The sequence below is a fragment of the Abramis brama genome, assembly GCF_963993115.1.
Source record: "Abramis brama genome assembly, chromosome: 6".
NCBI classification, from domain to species: domain Eukaryota; kingdom Metazoa; phylum Chordata; class Actinopteri; order Cypriniformes; family Leuciscidae; genus Abramis; species Abramis brama.
In genome coordinates this window covers 34,571,834-34,597,565 of record NC_139968.1, presented here as the reverse complement: position 1 = coordinate 34,597,565, position 25,732 = coordinate 34,571,834, and the positions used below count along the sequence as shown (strand labels likewise).

The 25,732-nt window shown below is 35.2% G+C and overlaps 1 protein-coding gene and 1 long non-coding RNA gene across 4 annotated transcripts; one reads left to right on the top strand and one right to left on the bottom strand.

Annotated features, from left to right (window-relative positions):
* Positions 1-1,595: 1,595 nt before the first annotated feature.
* Positions 1,596-25,080, bottom strand: LOC311084808 (uncharacterized protein). Of its 3 annotated transcripts, XM_084117105.1 has the most exons (6): positions 24,733-25,080; positions 17,112-17,278; positions 10,468-10,797; positions 6,251-6,592; positions 5,756-5,889; positions 1,596-2,663 (listed from the first exon to the last, which is right to left on the bottom strand). In XM_084117105.1, the coding sequence occupies exons 3-6, from the start codon at positions 10,760-10,762 to the stop codon at positions 2,649-2,651; spliced, it is 786 nt and encodes a 261-aa protein (XP_083973231.1). In that variant the 5' UTR covers positions 10,763-10,797; positions 17,112-17,278; positions 24,733-25,080; the 3' UTR covers positions 1,596-2,648. The 3 variants fall into 3 exon arrangements, 1 of the variants encoding a protein (XP_083973231.1); XR_014606609.1 differs by lacking the exons at positions 1,596-2,663; positions 5,756-5,889; positions 6,251-6,592; positions 10,468-10,797 and adding an exon at positions 15,354-16,551; XR_014606610.1 differs by lacking the exons at positions 1,596-2,663; positions 5,756-5,889; positions 6,251-6,592; positions 10,468-10,797; positions 24,733-25,080 and adding an exon at positions 15,354-16,551 and having other exon boundaries at positions 17,112-17,414.
* On the top strand, positions 6,792-8,737 carry LOC311084820. The gene is made up of 2 exons (XR_014606617.1): positions 6,792-7,449; positions 8,224-8,737. It is a non-coding gene; the product is annotated as an uncharacterized lncRNA (long non-coding RNA).
* Positions 25,081-25,732: the final 652 nt, after the last annotated feature.

The following is a 25,732-nucleotide window of genomic DNA, read 5'->3' as shown; positions in this document are numbered from 1 at the left end:
AGGGTGTGGACACTGCCTATCTCCTGCTCTATCTCCTTACAGATGTCAGCTTCTGGGAAATTGCTACTGGCCACCAGACACATGCATGTCTGCCTAACCTGTAAACACATTTACTGTTTTTAGGTACCCAACTGATATTGACAGCCTTATCATGGAATACTTTGTACTTACATCCTGACTATTGATTTAAAGCATATAAAAGAATCTTATACTGAAACACTGTTTCTTGTTGTGTTATTCTTACAATAACCATTTAATAATAATATTTTTTGGTTCAATGTCCATACCAGTTATGTGCTGTAGTGTTGGTTAAATCAGTAAAATTATTTTTATTTGGTGTTTTATTAACATAAGAGTAATATGTGTAACAGTAGGGATGTTTGTTACGCTTCTGAGGGATGTTACATAAATATATATATATTATTTTCTCACTAGTGCCCATTATTTCTCCCCTGGTGTGAGATTATTACTTGTGATAATCAAATGTACAAAAAAGTAACATTAATTGTAACATCTATGGGAAATCATGCAACTTGCTACATGAGTAATATCCATCTGACTTTAACTAATGTCATAGCATATTAACATTTAAAATTATACTGTCAAAGAGTATATTATAGTTATGTTTATATTGTCAGTGTGTGTGTGTGTATATATATATATATATATATATATACACATATATACACACACACACACACACATATATATATATATATATATATATATACACACACACACACACACACATATATATATATATATATATATATATATATACACACACACACACACACACACACACACACACACATATATATATATATATATATATATATATATATATATATATACACACACACACACACACACATATATATATATATATATATATATATATATATATATATATATGGTGATCATCTATGTTTAATAGATGTTGGTGAATATTGTTTATTTGATTTTGGTGTGGGCATCTTTGATGCTGACTTCTGTGGGTCGCTGAATGCCCTACCTGTCTCTTCCCTGCCTGGCTGGCGCATTTTAGCACCCTTTCCCTGCTACGGCAAACTGATGCCTCTGTCCCGCTGTTGTCAGAGTATGTTGGGCGGTCAGTAGAGCACACATTTTAGGCAGTGAAAATGAAGACAGACGGAGCACCTTCAGGCTTTAGTCTGTTGGTCCGGCGAACAACTAGTTTACCAAACTCAGAAGTCTTCTCCTCAATGTAATCCTCCTCCAGAAAATGTTCTCTGCAAACCCTGGAGTCAACGCCCATCGGAGTGCTCTCTCTCTTCAGAGCAGTTAGCCAGCGCAGCAGTACAGTTTTCCGTTTCAGCGGCAGTTTATGAAAATGGACTGTTTTGTCCTTGGCTTTGACCCTGTAAAACTTTCACTATCTCTATCTTTCACTGTCTCTTTCACTATCTTTGCCTTTCACTATCTCTGTCGTTCAATATCTCTATCTATCTCTGTCTTTCACTGCCCAGAGCCTTTAAAGCCAACCAACACCGTGACGTCACATGTTATAATACTACACAATGGTGGCGCCCTGGCCGCGAAATATATAAAGTTTTTTCTTTTTTCTTTTATTTGTCATGTTTCTTATATAATTGTTGATTATAGTGGAAATACATATTGTAAATCATGTAAACTTGATTGACTGCTTCATTTCCCCTGACATTGTTTTAACATGTTGAAGACCTTTCTCAAACACAAAACATTTCCTTATTTAATTTCTTGAAGCTGGATTAAATGAGCAAGCACTGTTACTGCATTCAGATATCAAATACTGACATTAAAGAATACATGAAAAGAACATTTCAATAATAATACTGGTAACTTCTATAACAAAGTAAAATCTCATTTGATATTTAGAAGGAAAAATATTGATTAATACCTTGATTATAATCAATCATACATTGAAGCAGCAGTGGATTCCAATCCACCCCCTTCAATTCTGTGCTTAATGGTGTGTTTTGAAGATATTTCAACTTAAAGAGGTGGTTCTTCCTCACTGATATTCTAAAATAGTCTTACCTTGTATCTTGCACATCTTCTGTTTGATGCAGCTAATGTTATGGAACATGTCTATTGCAAGTTCAACCCCTATACTGCGTTAAGGTGCTTCATTGTCTCTTATGATGGCAAATCTAACAAATTCTTTATTGCAGTATTTAATCTTATTTTGTTCAATTAAAACATTGCATTGTTCAATTAAAACATTGCATATCAGTCCCATAACAATTGATCTGCTTCATTATTGATATTTTACAGTTAATTTGAATTTACTTTTTACTTTCCGTACTTAAGTACGTTTTAAATCAGATACTTTCGTACTTTTGCTCAAGTGATGTTTGAATGGAGGACTTTCTACTTTCACTGAAGTCATTTTACTCGAGTATAACTTTTGAGTACTTCTCCCCCCCCCCCCCCCCCCGTTTAAATTGGCTTAAACTACTTTGAGAACGAGTCAAAGATTTACATTTACACGTTGTCTTTCTAAAACAGCTGTATATCACCTTCAGAACTTAAATAATAGCCAAAATTTGACTTACCTGTTTCAGAAAATGCTCACGAAGAAAAAACTCTGGTGCATTGGTTGCAATTGATGGGGTGAATCCACTCAGTGTCTCCATAGCAACGGATTATGGGTAGTTCTTCTGCCAAAGATTTTATCGAGATTAATTGATTATTAATGGTGAAATGGTAACGTTTGTGGCTAATGGTAGGCTGAATATAAATATTAATAAAAAAATAATCTTTAAATCAATCAATATTCATGACGCTTTTGTAAAGTAGAAAAAATAATGACCATAACATTTTCATATTGTATTGTAGTCTAGAATTATCAATCACATTTTTGTGCTCATGTGTAGAGCCCCTGGTGATACTTCAAGCACAGTTTCATGTTGTGCAGAGCCTCCTTAGTGTTTCAAAAATAGTGTTTTATGATGCTATTGTGGAAGAAATTGAATATGTTCTATATGTTTGCATTTTCTCATATTCATAGAATCTTAGAAATATGATGATAATCAGATGAATGTAGTGTCGATACACACCCTTTTGAATATACGTATGTGTATGTCCTTGTACATGACCTGACAAAAGTTAATATGACTGAATGTATGACCGAGACAGAGAGTCTCCATTCAAGGGTGTAATATGATTAAATATGATAGACAAATCTAAACAATATGTTAGTTATGGCTAAGATGTATCCTGATGTAGCCTCGGGAAAACAATCTTGGGGGAGGAACAACTATAAAGAATGAAGGATACCCCCCACTCGTTGTCACACTCTGCAGGCACTTAGTAATGACTGTATGACTGCTGACCTTTCCTTGCAAGGGAATAAATAATTGTTAAAGGAGAAGTTCACTTTTAAAAAAACTTTTGCTGATAATTTACTCACCCCCATGTCATCCAAGATGTCCATGTCTTTCTTTCTTCAGTCGAAAAGAAATTAAGGTTTTTGATGAAAACATTCCAGGATTTCCCCCCATATTATAGAGTCCATTGGGACCCAAACGGTTCAAGGTCCAAATGACAGTTTCAGTGCAGCTTCAAAGGGCTTTAAACGATACCAGACGATGAATAAGGGTCTTATCTAGCGAAACGATCGGTCATTTCAAAAATAAATAAAAAAGTTTAAGTTTTATAAGCACAAATGTTCGCCTTGCTCGTTCTGTGATGCGCGTTCGTGACGTCACGTAATACGCAATTACGTTTAAAAGGTTACGCTTGACGTGTTTACAAATGTGCAGAAGGAGGACCATATACACATTTTCAAATGTATTTGTGTCAGTTTATCGTTTAAAATGCCCATTTCGAGTGCGTATCCTGGGTGCTTTAATATTAAAAGCCAAAAAGAACATTTTCTTCAGGACAGAAATTTTTCAAGCGTGACCTTTTCAACGTAATTGCGTATTACGTGACATCACGAACGCGCATCACAGAACAGAGCAAGGCGAACATTTGTGCTTATAAAACTTAAACTTTTTTATTTTTTTTTTAAATGACCGATCGTTTCGCTAGATAAGACCCTTATTCATCGTCTGGTATCGTTTAAAGCCCTTTGAAGCTGCACTGAAACTGTCATTTGGACCTTGAACCGTTTGGGTCCCATTGGACTCCATAATATGGGGGGAAATCCTTGGAATGTTTTCATCAAAAACCTTAATTTATTTTCGACTTTAGAAAGAAAGACATGGACATCTTGGATGACATGGGGGTGAGTAAATTATCAGCAAAAGTTTTTTTAAAAGTGAACTTCTCCTTTAAAGACAATTGATCCATGTTTGTCTCTTATTTATTCAGTATTAGAAAATTGTTTGCCACCACGCTATCATAAAAGTGCCCCATTCACTCCCATTCACAAAGGATTTTAACCTAAAACGAAAATACGGTCAAACTTAAAAGTGGCATTTCCATTCTAATTATGCTTTTAAATGAAAATGTTTCCATTGTTCTAGTTTTCCCGCTAGTACAGTGTACATTTTAGGACATCCTCAGACCTCAGACATATGAAGACAAGGCATCATGCCTCAGACTAAAAGGTTTCAGTCATTGGACAAAACGGCATCGAGCCTCAGACTGAAAAGCTTCAGGTCTCAGGAAAAACATTGTCAGGTGTCAGGTCTCGTACAGTTAGGCATCAGACGAAACAGCCTCAGACAAAAAGGCATCAGACATAAAGGCAACGGACGAAACGGAGTCAGACTAAAAGGCATCCGACGAAGCGGACTCAGACTAAAAGGCATCGGCGAAAACGGACTCAAGTGGTGTTTGGAGATTCGCATTGCCCCGCCCCATATGACGTCACATGTACTCGATTCATAGCTCAAAAGAACGCTTTAACTCCACGATAGTTGGCCAACATACAAACTCGCTAGTTGAAACATGGCATCTAAGTATTTAAATACGCAAATAAAACTTGTATATATATGCTTTAATTAAATGTTACACTAATTATGTTGTATACAGAAGAGAAAATGCATTTTGCGAGTGCATGTTTTAACATTTAATTAAAACATATAATATATACATAGCATATATATATATATATATATATATATATATATATATATATACTTTAATTAAATGTTACACTAATTATGTTTTAAACAGAAGAGTTCAGAGAACTAGCTAGTTTGTATGTTGGCAAACTATTGTGGAGTTAAAGCACTCTTTCAAGCTATGAACCGCGTACATGTGACGTCATATGGGGCGGGGCAATGCGAACCTCCAAGCTCCATCTGATGCCGTTTCATCCGATGCCTTTATGTCTGATGCCTTTTTGTCTGAGGCTGTTTCGTTTGATGCCCAATTGTACGAGACCTGACACCTGACAATGTTTTTCCTGAGACCTGAAGCTTTTCAGTCTGAGGCGCGATGTCGTTTTGTCCAATGACTGAAGCCTTTTAGTCTGAGGTATGATGCCTTTTCTTCATATGTCTGAGGTCTGAGGATGTCCTAAAATTGATTACTGTGTACGTTGCCTTGGTTACTGACACCATCTTAAACTGAATTACATCTTTTATACCACAGTAATAGAAACTTGAAGAATAGCGAGTTCAATATCACATCTAAATTTCTTAAAATGTTTTATTGGTGTTTTCTAATAAGACGCTTGCTATCTCGCTTTGACTGCCTCACCGGTGAATATCTGCTTCTGTAGTGTTTAATAGAAAGGATAATAACTAATTAATCTCATACAGTATATCTTGTTAAATCAGATGTATGTAATACTTACACTCAGTGGTACTGCTGCATGGCTCTTGTGGTGGTGACAGTAAATCACAGCAGCAGATACAGCAGCAAACACCAGCAGAACACCAACAGCTATTCCTGCTACAGCTCCTGAAGACAGACCTGAACCTGGAACAGCTACAGAGAAACAGACATTATTACGAGAGAGTGAATGATTATCCATCTAGTATTTACCAATATCTTAAACTGACATTTACACCTTTCTACTTTATTCATCAGTTATTTAACTGATTAATGGCTTCATCTGTTGACTTTAGAAACAGCAGCTAAAACAGCATCAGCACTGAGAGATCAACAGGAAACACTGTTCACAGGAAAACTGCACTTTTCATGTTAATAACATTAATTAAAATGCCATTGAGTCAAAGCTCACTTTTTTAAACAGTCCAGTGCCCATTTATTGGGTTGATTTAAAATATTTACTGTTCATTAAATTCATCAAAGGAAAATGCTTTGAATGGCTAAATTATACACTCACCAATGACAGAAACACTGAATCTCTTCACTCTAGTGATGCTGAAGCTGCTGTTGTTGATGATGATCTGTAGTTTATAGAGTCCAGAGTCTGTGTTTTTGGTGTTTGTGATGGTCAGAGATCCAGTCTGATGATCCAGCTTCAGTCTGTCTCTGAATCTCTCTTTACACTGAACATCTGTACAGATCTTACTCTGATTTCCAGTGATTTCAGCGATGACAATGTCTTTAAAATACCACGTCATCACATCATGTGTGTTTTTTATTACACCAGGATCTAAAGTAACAGATTCTCCCTCCTTCACTGACTTTCTCTTCACTTCATCTCGTTCAGCAGCAGAAACACCTGAAACACAAACCAACAGATGATTCAATTCTAGACGAAAACAACAAAAGCCACAACATGAGAGAACGAATGAAGTTGCATAAACCCTTTCTTGACTTTCTAGCCTGGTTAAAACCAGACCATTCTCAGTAGTAACTGAGTTATTAGTCTGGCAAAGCTCCATAGACAAATCATTTACAAAGGGGCGTCACCAACGGACGTCGCTCAAATGCCTCTGGGCGCAGTTGGATAGACCTAAAACAATCAGAGCGATCGTCATCGTGTAAAGCCATATGCTGCGTCCCAATTTGCCTAAATTACACTACGCCATAAAAGTATGTAATGTTACTCTTTTTGTGAAGAAAAGGTATTTACTTTTGAATGTGTAGCAAAAAAGTAGGCAAGCTTTAGGACATACTACTTCGTCATCTTTATCGGACGGATCTGTCGCGTGCATCCTGTCACTTAGGCTGCGTTCGAAACCGCATACTTCCCTACTATTTAGTATGGGAAAAAGAGTAGGCGAGCGAAAAAGTATGTACGAATCCAAAAGAGTAGGCGAGAATTACCTGGGCGACGTACTAATTATCGCGAGATTCGGACTTAAGTGCGTTCGAATATGCCTACTTTCCTACTATATAGTAGGCGAAAACAGTACGTGAAGGAAGCAGTACGTTCGAAACATCGATATTCATAAAAGAGTAGGCGAGAAGTTCCCGGATGGCTTACTGATTCTGGACAGATTTTTGAGTGCTCAACCGATGGATACTCTTCTATCCCAGGAGGCCACGCGAGAGGATACGTCATAAAAAAGAAGAAGAAGGATAGGTCATACTCGAACGTGACGGAAAGGATGACGGACGAGACTGTTTTCAAATGTGAGTTTCACAAATCAAATGATCGCATGTGTTGAACTACTGTACAGTAAACTGTTGAATTGTTGAAGGTGTAAAGACGCTATATATTTGTGATTTTGCTGTAAATCACATTTTATTATGGGATAGGATGAGCAGCTTACATATAGCTAACAGAGAAGCTCCAGTAAGGACACATACGTCTCCAAAGTGGATTTGCATACATTTTAAACCGTATACATCTTAAATACAATTACTAAATGTCTATTTAATATCTGGCAAGAAACTCTTCTATAAGAATTGCAGATTACTACGTCTAATAGACATGAAATAGGCATCTGAGTGATGTGTGCTATTATGTAGAACCAATCTATAAAGTAACTAAACATAAGTTATCTATTTTATTTGTCCATTAGTACTGTTGATAAATTAAGGAACATTTATGTAGGATAAAAGGTTAAAACAACCTCAACATGTAAATGTAGTGTTGAGCTCATAAATCACAGAGGTATGTGAGTCTCATGAAGCTGAATGCTGCCATCAAAGGCTTTGTGACATTACAGAAATGAATAACCACAACTATTTAAATATTAAGTTGTAGTTTATTTAAATTATTGTAATTTCAAACTGAGCTACTACAGCACTTTTCTGATTCTTGATTTCTGTGCATTTGCTGCACAGCTGTTGTGGTGGAGCAGGACCTGCAAGGAAAGATGATGGCGGCATTTGTGGAAAAAAAGCATTTTTGTCTTCTAAAAATAATGACTGCTTTTGTGTTATGTTTGTGCATTTTTGCAGCATCTGAAATGTCAGCAGACTGGTGTGAGTACTGAGGATGAGGAGCCCAGAGCTGAATCCTGGAGATGGTGCCATGGATGAGACCCTCCATCACTCCACCTGCCCTCATGAGACCCTCCACCTGCCCTTACGAGACCCTCCACCTGCCCTCATGAGACCCTCCACCTGCCCTCATGAGACCCTCCATCACTCCACCTGCCCTTATTGCCTCAGATTGTGAAGCACAACACATCACGCAACAACCTCCGGCACGAGGGAACGGCTCACCTCGGGCGGTCAGCTGATTCATCAGAATAAAGCCGCAGAATGGGAACCGCTGTGTTGAGACGGCAGAAGGATGTGGGGTTCAGCGCCTGTAGTCTACATACATGATTGTAGTTTGAATAAAGCTTTGTTTCATGTGTTGACTTGTATATGCATTTGTTTATTGTGTGATGGTGACTTTGATTCATTCTTTAACTAATTTATTAATATTTCTCATTGTTGTCAGTAAATAAAATACAATTAATTCATGCTTTATTTATTGTTTGAATGAAAATGTAGGTATGTTCGCTATATACACATCTAGAGTGTATTCATGCATAGCTATTTCAAATGACATACATTACATTTTGTTTGTTTTATTGAATTATATCATTTTCAGTAAAAAGTAATATAATTAATTGGTCAGCATTTATCGTTGTTATTATTGTATGTTTTAGGGTGGGATAGCAATGCAATTCGTTCTGGGGTAATATTAATTTTTAATAATGATACTTAAATTTTTCGAGTATAAAATCAACAGTTTTCTCCAATCTTCGCACAGCAGCCCTTTGTGCAGACATTACAAACGCTGAGGAAAACCGTTCTAGGTAGGGCTGTCGAGTTACTGATGTTATGAGGTATATGTGTATATATATCTATCTATCTATAGGCCTATATATATGTATATATATATATATATCATTCATGGGTTTGCAAACATGAGATTTTATACACAGGAAAAAACCTATAAGGTTGAATATCTAAATATATATTTTCTTAAATAATTAATTATATAATACATTTAAAAAATGCATTTTCTGTTATTTATAGGCCTGAGGGATGAAACGAGAGTTAAATTTAACAAGAAAAAGAGGAAAACATAAAGCAGTAAGCCACTTTTGCTTATGGATATAAAATAAAGAAATTAACAACATTTAAGAGATGACAATTTTGGGATTTCGTAATAAAAATAAATATCGTTAAGGATAAAACGGTGGGTCACATTTGTAGGGTATAAGAACTTAAATCAACCCTAAATGTACTCACAAAATAAATGGGCAGCAGTTTCTTCAAAAAGTCCACAAAAGGAGCAAGTTTAATCAATATTATGATATTTACAGACAGATTAATTAAACGTGTCGTTCAAATCTTTTAAGTTGTTGCGCTTGTGATAACGCGTCGTAGGTCACATGATAACGTAAACATGGCAGATGTCCGGTTCTCATTCATACTCAACGAGATCTGGCTATAAAGTACCTACTCTTTTAGCGCTCGTTAAGTAAGTACTTATTGAAATTAAGTACCTACTCATTGAGTATGCGGTTTCGAACGCAGCCACAAACTGCCCTGTCAATCATCGTGTCACAGTTAAAATCCTCTATTAAATCTAATTTAATTTCCTACTGTTTCGGAGAGAAATGTAGTAGCACGTTCATCTGCCAGTGGGTCTTTTATGGAGACTGTCCTCATGTGTTTGCAATTTGAATAATAATGCATTTAAAAGTTGAACGGACGTCGCTCAAATGCCTCTGGGCGCAATTGGATAGACCTAAAACCAATCAGAGCGATCGTCATCGTGTAAAGCCCGCCTCAATGTTTCTGATTGGTGCCGCGATTTCGACGGCATGGAAATGGGCTTGAATGAGCTTTTTGCCAGACTACTTCTCGAGCAAATCTGAATTTGCCGGAAGTTGTCTGGGTTTCCCAGGCTATTGACTTTCAATCTGAAAATAAACAATTTGTTTTGTACTCAAACCCATTCGACATATTTTACATTAAATCCTCCTCTAAACTAGCCTGGCAAGCCAGACCTACATCAAGATGTTAGGTCTGGCAACTCACCATAGACACTGTGGTGTCACCATTATGTTAAGCCCGCCCCGCCTACTCTATACATGACGTGATTGGCCTGACCCAATTTAGGTTTTTGCAGCTCGAAAGTCAATGGAGAGTTGCTAGACTACCCTGGCTACCCGGGCATTTAAACATTCACTAACTCACCATGAAAATTAATACTGAAGATTTTTCCACTAATGCTGCCGCTGCTGATGATCTTCAGTTCATAAACTCCAGAGTGTGTGTTTCTGGTGTTTGTGATGGTCAGAGATCCAGTCTGATGATCCAGCTTCAATCTGTCTCTGAATCTCTCTGTATCATTATTACACTGAACATCTGTACAGATAATACTGAGATCTCCATTGATCCGAGCGATACGAATGCCATTAAAATACCATTTAATATCTTTTTGTTGGTTTGTTTGAACATCAGTGTATAAAGTGACTGAGTCTCCCTCCATCACTGACACTTCTTCTGATCCAACATCGGAAACACCTGGAGAAGAAATTAACAATTTTTCTACTATTATTGTAGTACAGTATATTACAGTAGTACAGTAATTTTTGCAGTACATTAGTCAACACTTCAAAGTATGGGATTTATTGGTTCAGTTTAACTTGTTACAAATATTTAACTGAGTTAATGCAGTATCTGTTTTGTCCTGGCATCCTTTGGCTAGCGTTAAATTATATGATGATGCTATAATTCATTCAAGTGCTATTAAACCATTCAAGTGCGCTAAGACAAAAAAGAAAAAACACAAATATACGTATTGGCGCATCTGTGAAGCGGCTCTATATTGATACAGTTTGTTCACTGGCTTCCATGGCTGCAATATATAATGTGTTTTCCGCCAACTGGCAACCCGAGGTGTCGAAATACTATTGGATAAATTGGCAACGGGCAGGATCCCACAGACCAAAACATAAACAGACATTCTGACACGGAACGCACAATTCATTTAAATGGCATTAAGTTGCATTATTTTTATTAGAAAAAAACTGTGAACAGCATGTTTTCTATACATATATCTGCAAACATATTACAGTATTTTTATTCTTTAGTATAATATTACATACAGCTGGTGCTCTTCTGTAATTTTTGGCCAAACAATTTTAATTTATTTTATTTTTTTCATTTGTTTCTTCATTCGGAATGGTACGAAACTTGGTAAAGGCTTTGGCACTTGCCATGTGAAAAAATAAACATGGGCATGATTCGAACAGGTATAGTGGAGGATCTTTCCGAATTTTAGATAAGACCCGCCCTCTCCACTTTTTGAAAAGTTTGATTGATTCACCAGAATGATTGACAATTAGGAGGACCAATTGTATAGGTGATCCACCTGGAAGTAAAAATCCTCCGCTATACCTTTACGTAAATAGTCCTGAAAAAATTGTCTCTTGTGCTTCATTCGGGAAATGAACTGGAGACGAATTCCATCTAGTGAAAACTTTTGGTACTGCGGCCAAACAAAATCTTCTTGAAAGCTAATTTATTGAGAAATCAAGCTCAAATTTTGAACACAACATGTTTAGATTTATGGCTTTGTTTTTCCTCACAGTTTTAGAGTTCAACATGTTTTTGAAAATATTATATTATATATTATAATATTTTTATAACAAAAAACGTTAAATTCTGTAACTTTTTTTAAGTTGTAAAAAAAAAATTCTGTAACACTTTTTAAAACTTCTTTCACGTCAGCAATAATCTTTGTCTTTAAAAAGAGATCAGACAAGTCTGTGCTCTAAAGCACTCAATATTTCCGACAGTTTAAGTTGGACATTTAATTTTCAGGTCTATGTTTAAAAAGCGAATAAATTGATTATAAATACAGCGTAAATATAATTTAGTACCATGAAATCCCCTAAAAATACAAAAAATATCATTGAAAAAAATAAATCTGTCATTTTTGACCGACACGCGAAGAGCACCAGAGAACAAAAACAAAGTAAAAATCACTCACAGCTCTTGACTGAATCACTTTTGTAGCTTTAATAAGGATTAAAGTCCGCGTGAACCAGAAGTTGCAAACGACTTTTCTCCAGTGTTGTGACGTATTTCCCAGTGAAACGGAATATTGAACAGAGGACAGGGTTTAACTCTAGCGCTCCTCCTCTCCATCTCTGCTCATAGCAGACTAACGGGGTCCGTGTACGTTTTGATAGTTTGTTTTTTCGTTTGAAACACAAAACAAAATAACGAGAAACCACCTGTTTTTCGTTTGTCGTTTCAAACCAAAAACAAAGAAACGGTAAAAAAAGAGCCGTTCTCCCGTTTTTGGTTCTGAATCCAAAAACGAAAAATGACAAAACCAAAATCAAATAACGGTCCGATTTTGTTTTTTTGAAATTCCTTTTTCCATTTTTCCGTTTGAAGATCTACACTGAAATATAGACAGGTTGGCCACGTGACCCGGAAGTAATAGTAAATATGGCCTATCAAAATAAAAGCCAAGCTTTTAGAACGGTCATAATATGCAGCACTAACGTTATACCAGAGTAACGTTAGAAGAAGAAAAATCAATTAATAAATAGCCTTATATAAACCTGGACCGGAATAAATATGTTAGCAACAGTAGTTTATTAGATTACGAAGCCAAAACATTTTTTTGTGTGGATTGACTTGCATGGATGAATTGTTCACCACAAAACGATCAATTTAGGCAAACAAAGTAAATATGGTCAGTTTTGATTTCATGTGGACTTTAATTACAGGGAAATGTGCCAAAACATTTTATGTTTAATGTAATCCTGCAGCCATAAAACAATGGCATATTGGATTTTAATATTTGTATCAATATAAGTGTGATGTAGCTTCAGTGAAGATGTAACCAGCAGATAAAAAATATGGATGTTACTGTCATACAATATAGAACAAGAGGCTTATGACACCAGAGATATATAGGGGATACAAGGGAATGTTTAGACAGATATCATTACTATGACTACAATTTTTATTAAAAGTTAATTATTGCAGTCAATGGGAATACATAACTATTAACACACTGTAACACTAACAAGTGAAATTAGACAGATGAAAATTGCTTGAGACAACCGTTGAAATATTTGTTGAAAAATATTCTGAATCTTGCAGATGTGATGGAAAACCCAGTTGTGGCACCGTGCTGCCGCAGCCTCGTTGGGTGCCGGGTCTGCGTTGAGCAGTGGGCAACTACCTCGCCGCACTGCCCAAAGTGCAGGGACGAGATGTTCCAAGAATTTTTTTTGTTGAAATTACAGGAATGGGGGAGATTGTGAATGTTTTGAAGGACACTATAAATTAGGGGATTGTTTTAGTTAGTTTTTATTTTAGGTTTAGGTTTTAAGTTAAGTTGAATGGTTAAGTTTGGTTATGTTCATCTGTTATGTTATTTTATGCAATTAATAAATTGTTCCATTTTTTTTTTATTATTCTCACTTGCAGAACTTCTTTTGTTGTAATCATTTTGTTATTTTATGCAAATAATAAATTAATATAAACATTTTAATAAAATAAATTAAGTATAATAGCACACATGTAAATCAGACAATCAAACATGAGGAGAAAGAGCTCATTTTGGTGAGTAGGCTAATGCATTAAGCAGCAGTGCTAAGAAACGTGATTTGTGAAAGCACAGTTGTAATGAAAATAATGGAAAGTGTTTTAATTACAGAACATAAATCAATATCTCCATGACAGTAGCTCGCACACAGCAGACACAGTGCGACACCTACTGGTGTCTGTAATCGTTTTGAACTGCCCTTGATTTTAAACTTCGTTGGATTATTAACGTTACATGGAGGACTGAGAACCTTCACATATGTCGTTTTTGATTGTATTATAAACAAACTACTATCACTATTAGTAGTCTTGAAATACATAATCTGAACAATGTTTCGAGGTGTGGTAACTGTAGTATAAGCGGAATAATTGACTTCAGGCCGTTGAATTATTAGAAAAATAATGCACACCCGAGGTATAACGGCCCCTCCGCTTCGCGTCGTGACCGCATTACCACCTCGGGTGTGCATTATTTTTCTAATAATTCAACGGCCTGTCTTCAATTATTCCTTACGTAATAAACTACTGTTGCTAACATATGTATTCTGGTCCAGGTTTATATAATCCTATTTATTAATTGATTTTTCTTCTTCTAACGTTACTCTGGTATAACGTTATAGTGCTGCATATTATGACCGTTCTAAAAGCTTGGCTTTTATTTTGATAGGCCATAATTTACTATTACTTCCGGGTCACGTGGCCAACCTGTCTGTATTTCAATGTAGATCTTCAAACGAAAAAATGGAAAAAGGATTTAAAAAAAACCCCAAATCGGACCGTTATTTGATTTTGGTTTTGTCATTTTTCGTTTTTGGATTCAGAACCAAAAACGGGAGAACGGCTCTTTTTTTACCGTTTCTTTGTTTTTGGTTTGAAACGACAAACGAAAAACAGGTGGTTTCTCGTTATTTTGTTTTGTGTTTCAAACGAAAAAACAAACTATCAAAACGTACACGTGTACGTTTTGATAGTTTGTTTTTTTGTTTGAAACACAAAACAAAATAACGAGAAACCACCTGTTTTTCGTTTGTCGTTTCAAACCAAAAACAAAGAAACGGTAAAAAAACAGCCGTTATCCCGTTTTTGGTTCTGAATCCAAAAACGAAAAATGACAAAACCAAAATCAAATAACGGTCCGATTTTGGTTTTTGGAAATTCCTTTTTCCGTTTTTCCTTTTGAAGATCTACATTGAAATATAGACAGGTTGGCCACGTGACCCGGAAGTAATAGTAAATATGGCCTATCAAAATAAAAGCCAAGCTTTTAGAACGGTCATAAAATGCAGCGCTAACGTTATACCAGAGTAACGTTAGAAGAAGAAAAATAAATTAATAAATAGCCTTATATAAACCTGGACCGGAATAAATATGTTAGCAACAGTAGTTTATTACAGCTATTTAATATCGTGCATATCCAGACATCACAGTCATGTTTAATGAGCGCATTGTTTGGCTCAATACAGTTGGTAATATAGGTTAATCTAAGAACTTATTGTGTGTGCAGAGTTGTTACTGTTAGCGCTATATTATATAATTAAATTTATATTTAATGTGGTTTCCACCGTAATGGACAGCGAACTGACAGCGATTGAATGAATACTTGTCAACGTGAATTCCCACGTGACGTCATGCGTAGGCCTAAAAACGTTAATAAAGAGGGAGATTGGGATTCCGCCATCAAAATATCAGTCCCTATCTCGTCTTTGCCATTTGATTGACACCCTCGTAAAACTTGCTGGTCCTCAAATATAATTTTATCCTAAACGCATCATATCTATTTTCAAAAAGCCCAAGGACACGCTGTTACCTCGCTCACGTTATACAGTGTTAATAAATGTATTGAACAGGCTAGTTAGGTAACTAATAGTGATAGTAGTTTGTTTATAATACAATCAAAAACGACATATGTGAAGGTTCTCAGTCCTCCATGTAACCTTAATAATCCAACGAAGTTTAAAATCACGGGCAGTTCAAAACGATTACAGACACCAGTAGGTGTCGCACTGTGTCTGCTGTGTGCGAGCTACTGTGTTCTGTAATTAAAACACTTTCCATTATTTTCATTACAACTGTGCTTTCACAAATCACGTTTCTTAGCACTGCTGCTTAAGGCATTAGCCTACTTACCAAAATGAGCTCTTTCTCCTCATGTCTGATTTACATGTGTGCTATTATACTGCGTGAACAGTTTTAGGAGTTGACTGTAACACTCAAAAATGTAAAAACATGTCTCACATATAGGCCTTCAGTCCAGTGGGGTGTGTGGTTCTAGTGTGCATAATAGACAACAAGCAGTAGCCTATGTCATGCAAGTGAACATATTTTATTAAAATGTTTATATTAATTTATTATTTGCATAAAATAACAAAATGATTACAACAAAAGGAGTTATAAAATAGAAAAAAATGGAACAATTTAATAATTGCATAAAATAACATAACAGATGAACATAACCAAACTTAACCATTCAACTTAACTTAAAACCTAAACTTAAAATAAAAACTAACTAAAACAATCCCCTAAATTATAGTGTCCTTAAAAACATTCACGATCTCCCCCATCCCTGTAATTTAATTTTTTTTTCCTGGAACATCTCGTCCCTGCATTTTGGGCAGTGCGGCGAGGTAGTTGCCCACTGCTCAACGCACACCCGGCACCCAACGAGGCTGCGGCAGCACGGTGCCACAACTGGGTTTTCCATCACATCTGCAAGATTCAGAATATTTTTCAACACATATTTCAACTGTATTTTCATCTGTCTCATTTCACTTGTTAGTGTTACAGTGTATTAATAGTTATGTATTCCCATTGACTGCAATAATAAAATTTTAATAAAAATTGTAGTCATAGTAATGATATCTGTCTAAACATTCCCTTGTATCCCCTATATATCTCTGGTGTCATAAGCCTCTTGTTCTATATTGTATGACAGTAACATCCATATTTTTTATCTGCTGGTTACATCTTCACTGAAGCTACATCACACTTATATTGATACAAATATTAAAATCCAATATGCCATTGTTTTATAGCTGCAGGATTACATTAAACATTAAACCTTGTAATTAAGCAGTACATATTTGTTTTCTTCTGAAACCCTGGGTTCTGTAGTAGAATCTAAAATAAATCTTTGAACAAAGTTTGGCAGTGCAGTGTCCGTTTATAATGTCCCTTTAATGTGACAGGCGACTTTCAATATGGTAATGCTATGACTTGATTTTACTGCAGAATATGACTTGTTTGTAGAAAATTTAAAACTGACTAACCTCTGCATATAAGGCATTGAAACGTTGACCTGACTGTTGCCAGCTGGTCAGCAGTCAGAGCCACCGTGCTGACCCTATTTGCTCGCGCATATTGCCCCAGGTCCCGCAGTGCTTCCGTTATAGTTGGCAGCTCTTCTACACATCGGACAGTTTGGTCATCAATGCCACTGTGGGGTACAAAAAAGTTAGTTTACACAATTCAAGCAAGTCATGCTGAACAGCCACGTTGATTATTTGCTGTTATCTATATTTTTGGTTTTCATGACCTAACCCAACTTAACATAAGGACTTTTTGGTTTCACACTCATCCCTTTTCCGCAGAAATGGTTATAAAACCAGCTTCTTAACCACAATCGCAAAAAAACTTGTTTGGTAACACTTTATAATAAGGTTAATTTATTAAACATTAATTAATGTATTAACTAACATGAACTAACAATGAGCAGTACATTTGTTACAGTATTTATTAATATTTGTTAATGTTAGTTAATAGAAATAAAGCATGCTCATTGTTTGTTCATGTTAGTTCACAGTGCATTAACTAATGTTAGCAAGATTTTAACAAAGTATTAGTAAATGTTGAAATTAGCATTAACAAAGATGAATAAATGCTGTATAAGTGCAGTTCATTATTAATTAATGTTAACTAATGTAGTTAACTAATGGTAACTAATGAACCTTATTGTAAAGTGTTACCACTTGTTTTAAATGTGACCCAAAACCTGCTCAAGCTCATCCTCCAAAAAAAATAAAAATTCTAGAATGCAACAAACTTACTAAATAAGGTTATTAAAATTAAACCTACAAGAATAATAAAAAAAAACAGACGAGCCCCCAATTTGTTACAACTCCGGCTCTCAGGCCGCAACAAAGAAGGAGGATGCAACTCAGGTTTTCAAAGATTAACATAAATTTATTTAAAACAACACAAAACAAAAGAATAGTGTGGCAGGCGCAAGCACCGACACTAGTGTCTGGGCGGGCAGGCCTAAATAGGTTGGGCTACTAGCCAGGTGCTCCCAATCTCCTTAATTGCCTGCAGTGAGAAACACACAGACAGCACACAGTACAGAGGCCCAACACCAAGAGCTCTCGGGGCCGTCACACCTTTTAACCAGTTTATTTGTATTCAGCATACTTTAAAATAACTTAATTTGATAATGCCTAATCAACTTAAAGTCATCTCCATTGCTGGATGGTTTTTGATAGAATTTATTGGTCTTTGTGAATTTGCTTATATGTTGAAAAGGGTTTATTGACTTGAAATTCAAAATTTAAATGAGAGAAATGCACATTTCATATGAATTACATAATCAGAGATTTCTTTTCCTCAAGTGAATGCAATACGCTTCCGTAGTATTGCATTCACTTGAGGAAAAATAATCTACTCTGTTTTTCTGAATTAACGAGTTATTTATCTCAGAATTACGAGATAATTTTTCATGAATAAAAGTTTTTGCTCTGTTTTTCTGAATTAATGACTTAATTATCTCAGAATTACGAGATAATTTTTCATAAATAAAAAGTTTTTGCTCTGTTTTTCTGAATTAATGACTTAATTATCTCAAAATTATGAGATAATTTTTCGTAAAAAATATTTTCTGTTTTTCTGAATTAATGACTTAATTATCTCATAATTTTGAGATAATTAAGTCATTAATTCAGAAAAACAGAGCAAAAACTTTTTATTCATGAAAAATTATCTCGTAATTCTGAGATAAATAAGTCATTAATTCAGAAAAACAGAGCAAAAACTTTTTATTCATGAAAAATTATCTCGTAATTCTGAGATAAATAAGTCATTAATTCAGAAAAACAGAGTAGATTATTTTTCCTCAGCAATACGCTTCCGTATTAACCCTCGTGTTATGTTGGAATTCTGTGCACTCCCCTTATGGTCCCGGTCAAATTGACCCGCATTGGATTCATACAATTCCTCAAAAATCACACTATGAAAAACAACAAAGATTCAGGTTCAAACTGTAAACTTTTAATATCAGCATTTGTCAAATATTCCAAAAAATATATATCTATAGGCCTATATGATTTAACGAAAATGTTTTTAACCATTTTTAAAAACTATTTAAAATTTGAATATACGTTATATTTATATATATTTGCATATACATTTTTTTTTTTGCTTAGAACATAATAACTGAACAATTAATCAATTAATCTGAGCTCATTTTTCCTGCTGTCTATGTCGAAGTCTCAAGATATTTCAGATATCTTGAATATATAAATGAGAGCTTATTTTACTATCTGTGTCTTCTATCAAAAATCTTCATTTGAAATTGGCAATTAATTCTGAACACCATGATTTAGCTTTTTCAAGTGTGTTTGGTTTGGGTTAGAGCACTTTTAGATATACTTACACTTTAGAACTGGAGTTGATGCCCTAACATACAAATAAATGTTTTTATTTTGTGTCTGTACAGTTGCTTTTGAATAGCTGCCTATGATGGACATCATAAACGTAATAGTAATTTTGTTTGTATTTGTCAAAAAAAAAAAAAAACACCAGCATGTTGAAACTTGCATGTTCATGATAATAAATGAGAAAAAGTCACAAAATATCAAGAAAAAAAAGGTTTAATATTATTTCAGGTAGCTTGAAAAAATAAATGATAGGTCATTTTTACCATCTGTGGCAGACAAAATATTTTTCTGTATTGAAATAAGTGTGGAAAACCTTTTTTTTAGCTTCATAAGGTAGTAAAAAATAAAATAACCAAATATAACCTAGAAATGTTATTATTTTGGGTTCGTACAGTTGCCTTAGAGCGTTAAAATATGCGGGTCAAATTGACCCGCGAACATCACGAAAGGAACAGTCATTTTGTTTGTATATGTCAAAAAACACCAGCATGTTGAAACTTTGCATGCATGTTCATGATGATAAATGAGAAAAAGTCACAAAATATCAAGAAAAAAAACATATTTAACCAGTATTTCCAACAACTAGAAAATCTAAACGGGTCCAATTGACCCGCAATATAACACAAGGGTTAAAAATATATTTTTAAATTGACGTAAATTCCTGACCGTATCTGATAATGTAGGATATCGACTATTGTCAAAACAAAATATATGCAGTAAATAATAATTAAATAGTGTTGTTTTGCACAGAGCATTCTTTAATATTTATACCATAGCAAAAAATATTTAGTTGTCATGAAAATCATTCTTTACATTTATGTAGGCTATTTTAAACATGCATTCGCGCTTAAGCTGACATAGACGCGCAATAGGCTATATTTTTAAGCGTAGTAGATGGTGCGACCATGGGCGCGACCGCACTTCTCCGAAGCACAGATTGCGCATAGAGTTTGCGTGACAGCGGTAGGCTATTATACTAAGGCAGCTTTGAAAAGCTGTCTATGAAAAAGCTACAGAAAGTTTTGGGTCCATGGTGGGTCTATCAGGATACCGCCTGATGAATTTTGTTTTTCTAGCACCTCATATTCATTCACGTATTATTAGCCTTCTTTGAAATGTGTACCTTGAAATGTTTTGTTTCCATTCCAGATTGATTTTAAAGGCTAGTTGTTTTCAGCAATTACTAGGCATATTGGCAATGATAAGCAGAATAGCCTATACTTAACAACTGCCATCATTATTTGATACAAGACCACTGAGAACACCTAAAGTTTTGATAATATTTATGGAATATAATTTATGGAATTCTACTTTTACATACATTTTTCAGATAAAGTTCATGTCAGCATAGTGATGCACAGTTCACTTCTCCATCATCTATTGTGATATCTGTCATTGCACAGTCAACAGATATATATACACAGATATACATTGCAACAAATGATATATTGAGCTGCAGTCAAAGGGACTGAAAGCAAACAAAAGTTGAATGCCATGCTGATTAAGACACACAGGCTAGGTGTACAGACACATTTTCATTTCTTAATTTTATGCCATTCTAAAACATTTTTATGTTAACATTGAAATATAAAGACAGTGCTGCACCCATCAGAGCATCAGTGATGTCAGTGAGGTGAGGTGCCAACGCAGAGCCAAAAAGATACTAAAGGACAGAACCCACCCAGCCACAGCCTGTTCATCCTGCTGCCTTCTGGGAAGAGTATAGAAGTTTCTGCTGCCGCACCACCAGACTGCAGAGCAACTTTTCCCCCCAAGCTATCAGACTCTTAAACTATAGTTCATCCTCAGCACTGCTCCACTGATCATAGTTTATTTCTGTTTACTATTTTTATAATTGCTTCAATATTAGCCCAATAATGTCTGCTATGTACCAGAAGGGAGTTATAAACTCAATTTATACTTTATACTATTATAGATATTATATTGTGACAAAATATACCCACCTACCTTAAAGAAGAATAAAGTGAATGTTTTGGAAAGGCAGAGTCAAAAGTTATGACCTTAAAATGATTGAAATGTTGTGGAAGGATGAGGAAGCAAGCAGCTCATGTGAGGAAACCCACCAACATCCAAGAGTTGAAGCTGTTCTTTACAGAGGAATGGGCAAAGATTCGTCCAAGTCAATAAGCAGGACTGTTCAAAAGTTACTGGAAACGTTTTCTTGCAGTTATTGCTGATGTAATCAGCGTTGACAGCCTGTTTTAGTAATGTAATTATGTTTTTGGGTTTTCTTTTGAGGACCTTGTAAAATGTTCTTATCTTAGGGCTTAACAAATGTTCTGCAGCCATTGATTGTACATGCAATGCCCTTGAAAGCATGTATGTGCTATATAAAGTTTCAAGACTTGTATGGATTCTCTTCACTTGCATGACACAATCAGAGTTTTGTATGTTATACAAACTGGAATGTGTATAGAGAAGAAATATTCACACAGTATATAGCACACTGGTAAATCCTTCTTTTGGCCAGATGGCCTACATTAGGATTAGGACATGTCTGATGTGAGTTTGTTGTCTGAGCTGCTAAGAAGCTGATAGCAGTGTTATAATCAGGTTAAAACAGAAGCAGGTTTAACTCTGGGCTGGGTGAATGATGATGATGATAACTAGGCAAAAAAAATTAAAAACAAAATAAAATTAACAACAATATACATCTGTATCAGTAATCTTGATTTAAATCAGTTACCAAAGACACCATACAGTCAGTCATTTAAATACTGCCACCTGCTGGTAGAAAGGGGGAACAGTTATCCATTACGGTGGAAACCACATTAAATATAAATTTAATTATATAATATAGCGCTAACAGTAACAACTCTGCACACACAATAAGTTCTTAGGTTAACCTATATTACCAACTGTATTGAGCCAAACAATGCGCTCATTAAACATGACTGTGATGTCTGGATATGCACGATATTAAATAGCTGTAATAAACTACTGTTGCTAACATATTTATTCCGGTCCAGGTTTATATAAGGCTATTTATTAATTTATTTTTCTTCTTCTAACGTTACTCTGGTATAACGTTAGCGCTGCATTTTATGACCGTTCTAAAAGCTTGGCTTTTATTTTGATAGGCCATATTTACTATTACTTCCGGGTCACGTGGCCAACCTGTCTATATTTCAATGTAGATCTTCAAAAGGAAAAACGGAAAAAGGAATTTCCAAAAACCAAAATCGGACCGTTATTTGATTTTGGTTTTGTCATTTTTCGTTTTTGGATTCAGAACCAAAAACGGGATAACGGCTGTTTTTTTTACCGTTTCTTTGTTTTTGGTTTGAAACGACAAACGAAAAACAGGTGGTTTCTCGTTATTTTGTTTTGTGTTTCAAACAAAAAAACAAACTATCAAAACGTACACGGACCAAGGTCCTCCAATGCAGAGGGGAGGGGCATTTTCAGATTTTGATTAAAGATTAGGAAGCCAAAAAAATTGTTTGTGTGGATTGACTTGCATGGATGAATTGTTCACCACAAAACGATCAATTTAGGCAAAGTAAGTATGGTCAATTTTGATTTAATGTGGACTTTAATCTCTATTCAGTTTGAATTTTTCAGTGAATCTGTTTGATTATTCAATTTCTGTAGGTTTACCCGTTACACCCAAAAATATTAAAGCACAGTTCACATGGTTGTATGGTTCAAAACCAACGAAAGCTTTTCAATCTGGTTTCAGCCATGTTCACCACAGAGCCTTTAATATAACTCTGATTGTATTCGTCTGAAAGAAGAATGACATATACACCGAATTGAGGGTGAGTAAATCTTGGGCTAATTTTAAGAGCCAGTGCGTGAAAACCTTTGAATAGGAGGATTTGAAATTGTTCTTATTTAATTTAAAGATCTTATTTTTTAGTACTGCCCTGCAGAAGTTGCATAAAATACTTACAGATTTTCTAGAAGACAAAAATAAGAACAGTTTAACCCCCTCCCCTGAAAAGTTTACAGCCCCTGAATTAGGGCTGTGCAATTAATTGAATTTCGATTTTGGCTCCCAACGATCACCAAAATAGCACAATCGAGTAAAAACGATTATTTTGCCATGTTCTGTTTTGAAAGAACGCTAAAATTTTCGAAAGTGTAGTTTTTCCGACGCATGCCTTGTGCAACTCATTTAGAGAGATAGAGAGAGAGAGACGCAGCACCGCTGAACACTCACGCGGTTTGTGAAATTGCGTCTTGTAGAAAGTTTTAAAATTATTGATTTGATTTTATAATCTGTGTGGATTAATTTAGGATACTCATACAATCTACATGCTAAAGTGAATCAATGTTTGTTGGGGAATTTCCCGCATTATAAGTGGTAGACCTGCAGGAATTATTAAAATAGCCTACTCATTTAAGTATTATCTGTTAAATCATTTATTTTAATAGTTCAAAAAATACAATCACTATTCAAATTTCGATTTTTTAAGAATTGTTGAAAGTTGTCTTTGGAAACACTTTACAATAAGGTTCATTGATTTGCATTAGTTAACTACCTTAGTTAACATTAACTAATAATGAACAATACTTCTACAGCATTTATTAATCATAGTTAATATTAATTTCACCATTTACTAATACGTTATTAAAATGAAAGGTTGTATTTGTTAACATTAGTTAATGCACTGTGAAGTGTGAACATGAACAAACAATGAACAGCTGTATTTTTATTAACTAACATTAAAAAATATTAATAAATACTGTAACAAATGTATTTCTCATTGTTAGTTCATGTTAGTTAATACATTAACTAATGTTAACTAATTAACCTTATTGTAAAGTGTTACCATGTCTTTTTAATAAATGCAACACGTTCCCAAACTCATGTGAAATAATCGTGTTACATAATCGTGATTTCAACACTGACCAAAATAATCGTGATTATGATTTTTTCCATAATCGAGCAGCCCTACCCTGAATTTTAATACATTGTGTTTCCTTCAGGAGCATCATATGTTTTCACCACTTGCTAAAGTTGTGAATGAGTCCCTCAGTTATGCAGAAGATGCTGGAAAACCAAAGAATATGCAGGAGCATGTAAATGTCATTCCTCTGAAGAACAGTGGGCAGGACAGCACTGCTCAGGACAAACATGGAATTTATCATAAAAACAAATAAAATGTAATAATCCATATCCATAATCCCAACAATAACCTGAATCCCTCCATCTCTCCAACGTCTACATTCACACAAACACCAGAAGAAAGATTGTAACAAGCAAAGGTCTTACCATTGTCGAGTAAAAACAAGATCACTGCGAGCAAATTAAAGAGAAACTTCATTTTCCCAACTTTTTCCCTCAGAAAATGAATGCAGATTCTGATTCATAAAAGCGTTGCTCTTCTGCTTCACTGGAGACGCAGTTCTTTCGCTGTGTATTCCATTGCTTATTCCTAACTATCAGGAAGGCAGAACTCAGGTGAAGAAGAGGAGGGAAAACCATGAACAGGGAAAAAAGATAGCATCTCCTTTTGTCCCATGCGCACTTGCTAATAGATGTTTTAATTATACTCGATGTTTTAACTACACACTCTCACTGTGGGAAGCATCATTCTTATTTAATTTCACGATTCACTAGTTCGACTGCCCATTCAGCCTTGAAGGTTAATAGTGAACTAACCTGTTTAGGCTACTATTAGTCTCCCTCCCCCACCCCCACTGTTTAACTCTACACAGAGAGAGAGAGAACACAAATCAAACGTCACCTGTCAACCAAAACATGCAAATAGGGGAATAAAAGCTAGGCTTTGCCTTGCTTAAGCTAGGCAGGATATTTCTGACCCTTTGGATACTTCTGCACTGAACTCCAAAAGATCTCCAAAACGATATTCTGATAAACAGGCAGCACAAATGAAAGAAGCAAACATAATTGCAAGTGAAAACAGCAAATCTAGTGAAACAGGGGGAAAATATTCTGATCATCAGTCAATAGGAATTGTTGTCCAAAACGGTTGACTAGAAAAACTTCAGGATAGTAATTCATAATAAAGATGAAACATTACTAATATCAGCAGTACAGGCTTAATTCAGTACCTTTACCTTCCTACAGTTTTTCTTGTAGGGGAAGATATTTTTTCATGTAAAAATACATTACTTGGGTTTCTCTTCCACAAAAGTGTAAACAGCGAGCCTCCCCAGCACCATCTGTGCTGCGCTTAGCATAGATCTGTCGGCCGATAGCATGATTTTGTGGTGTGTGTGCTTTAACAGGCGGAGCCAGACAGTGTCAG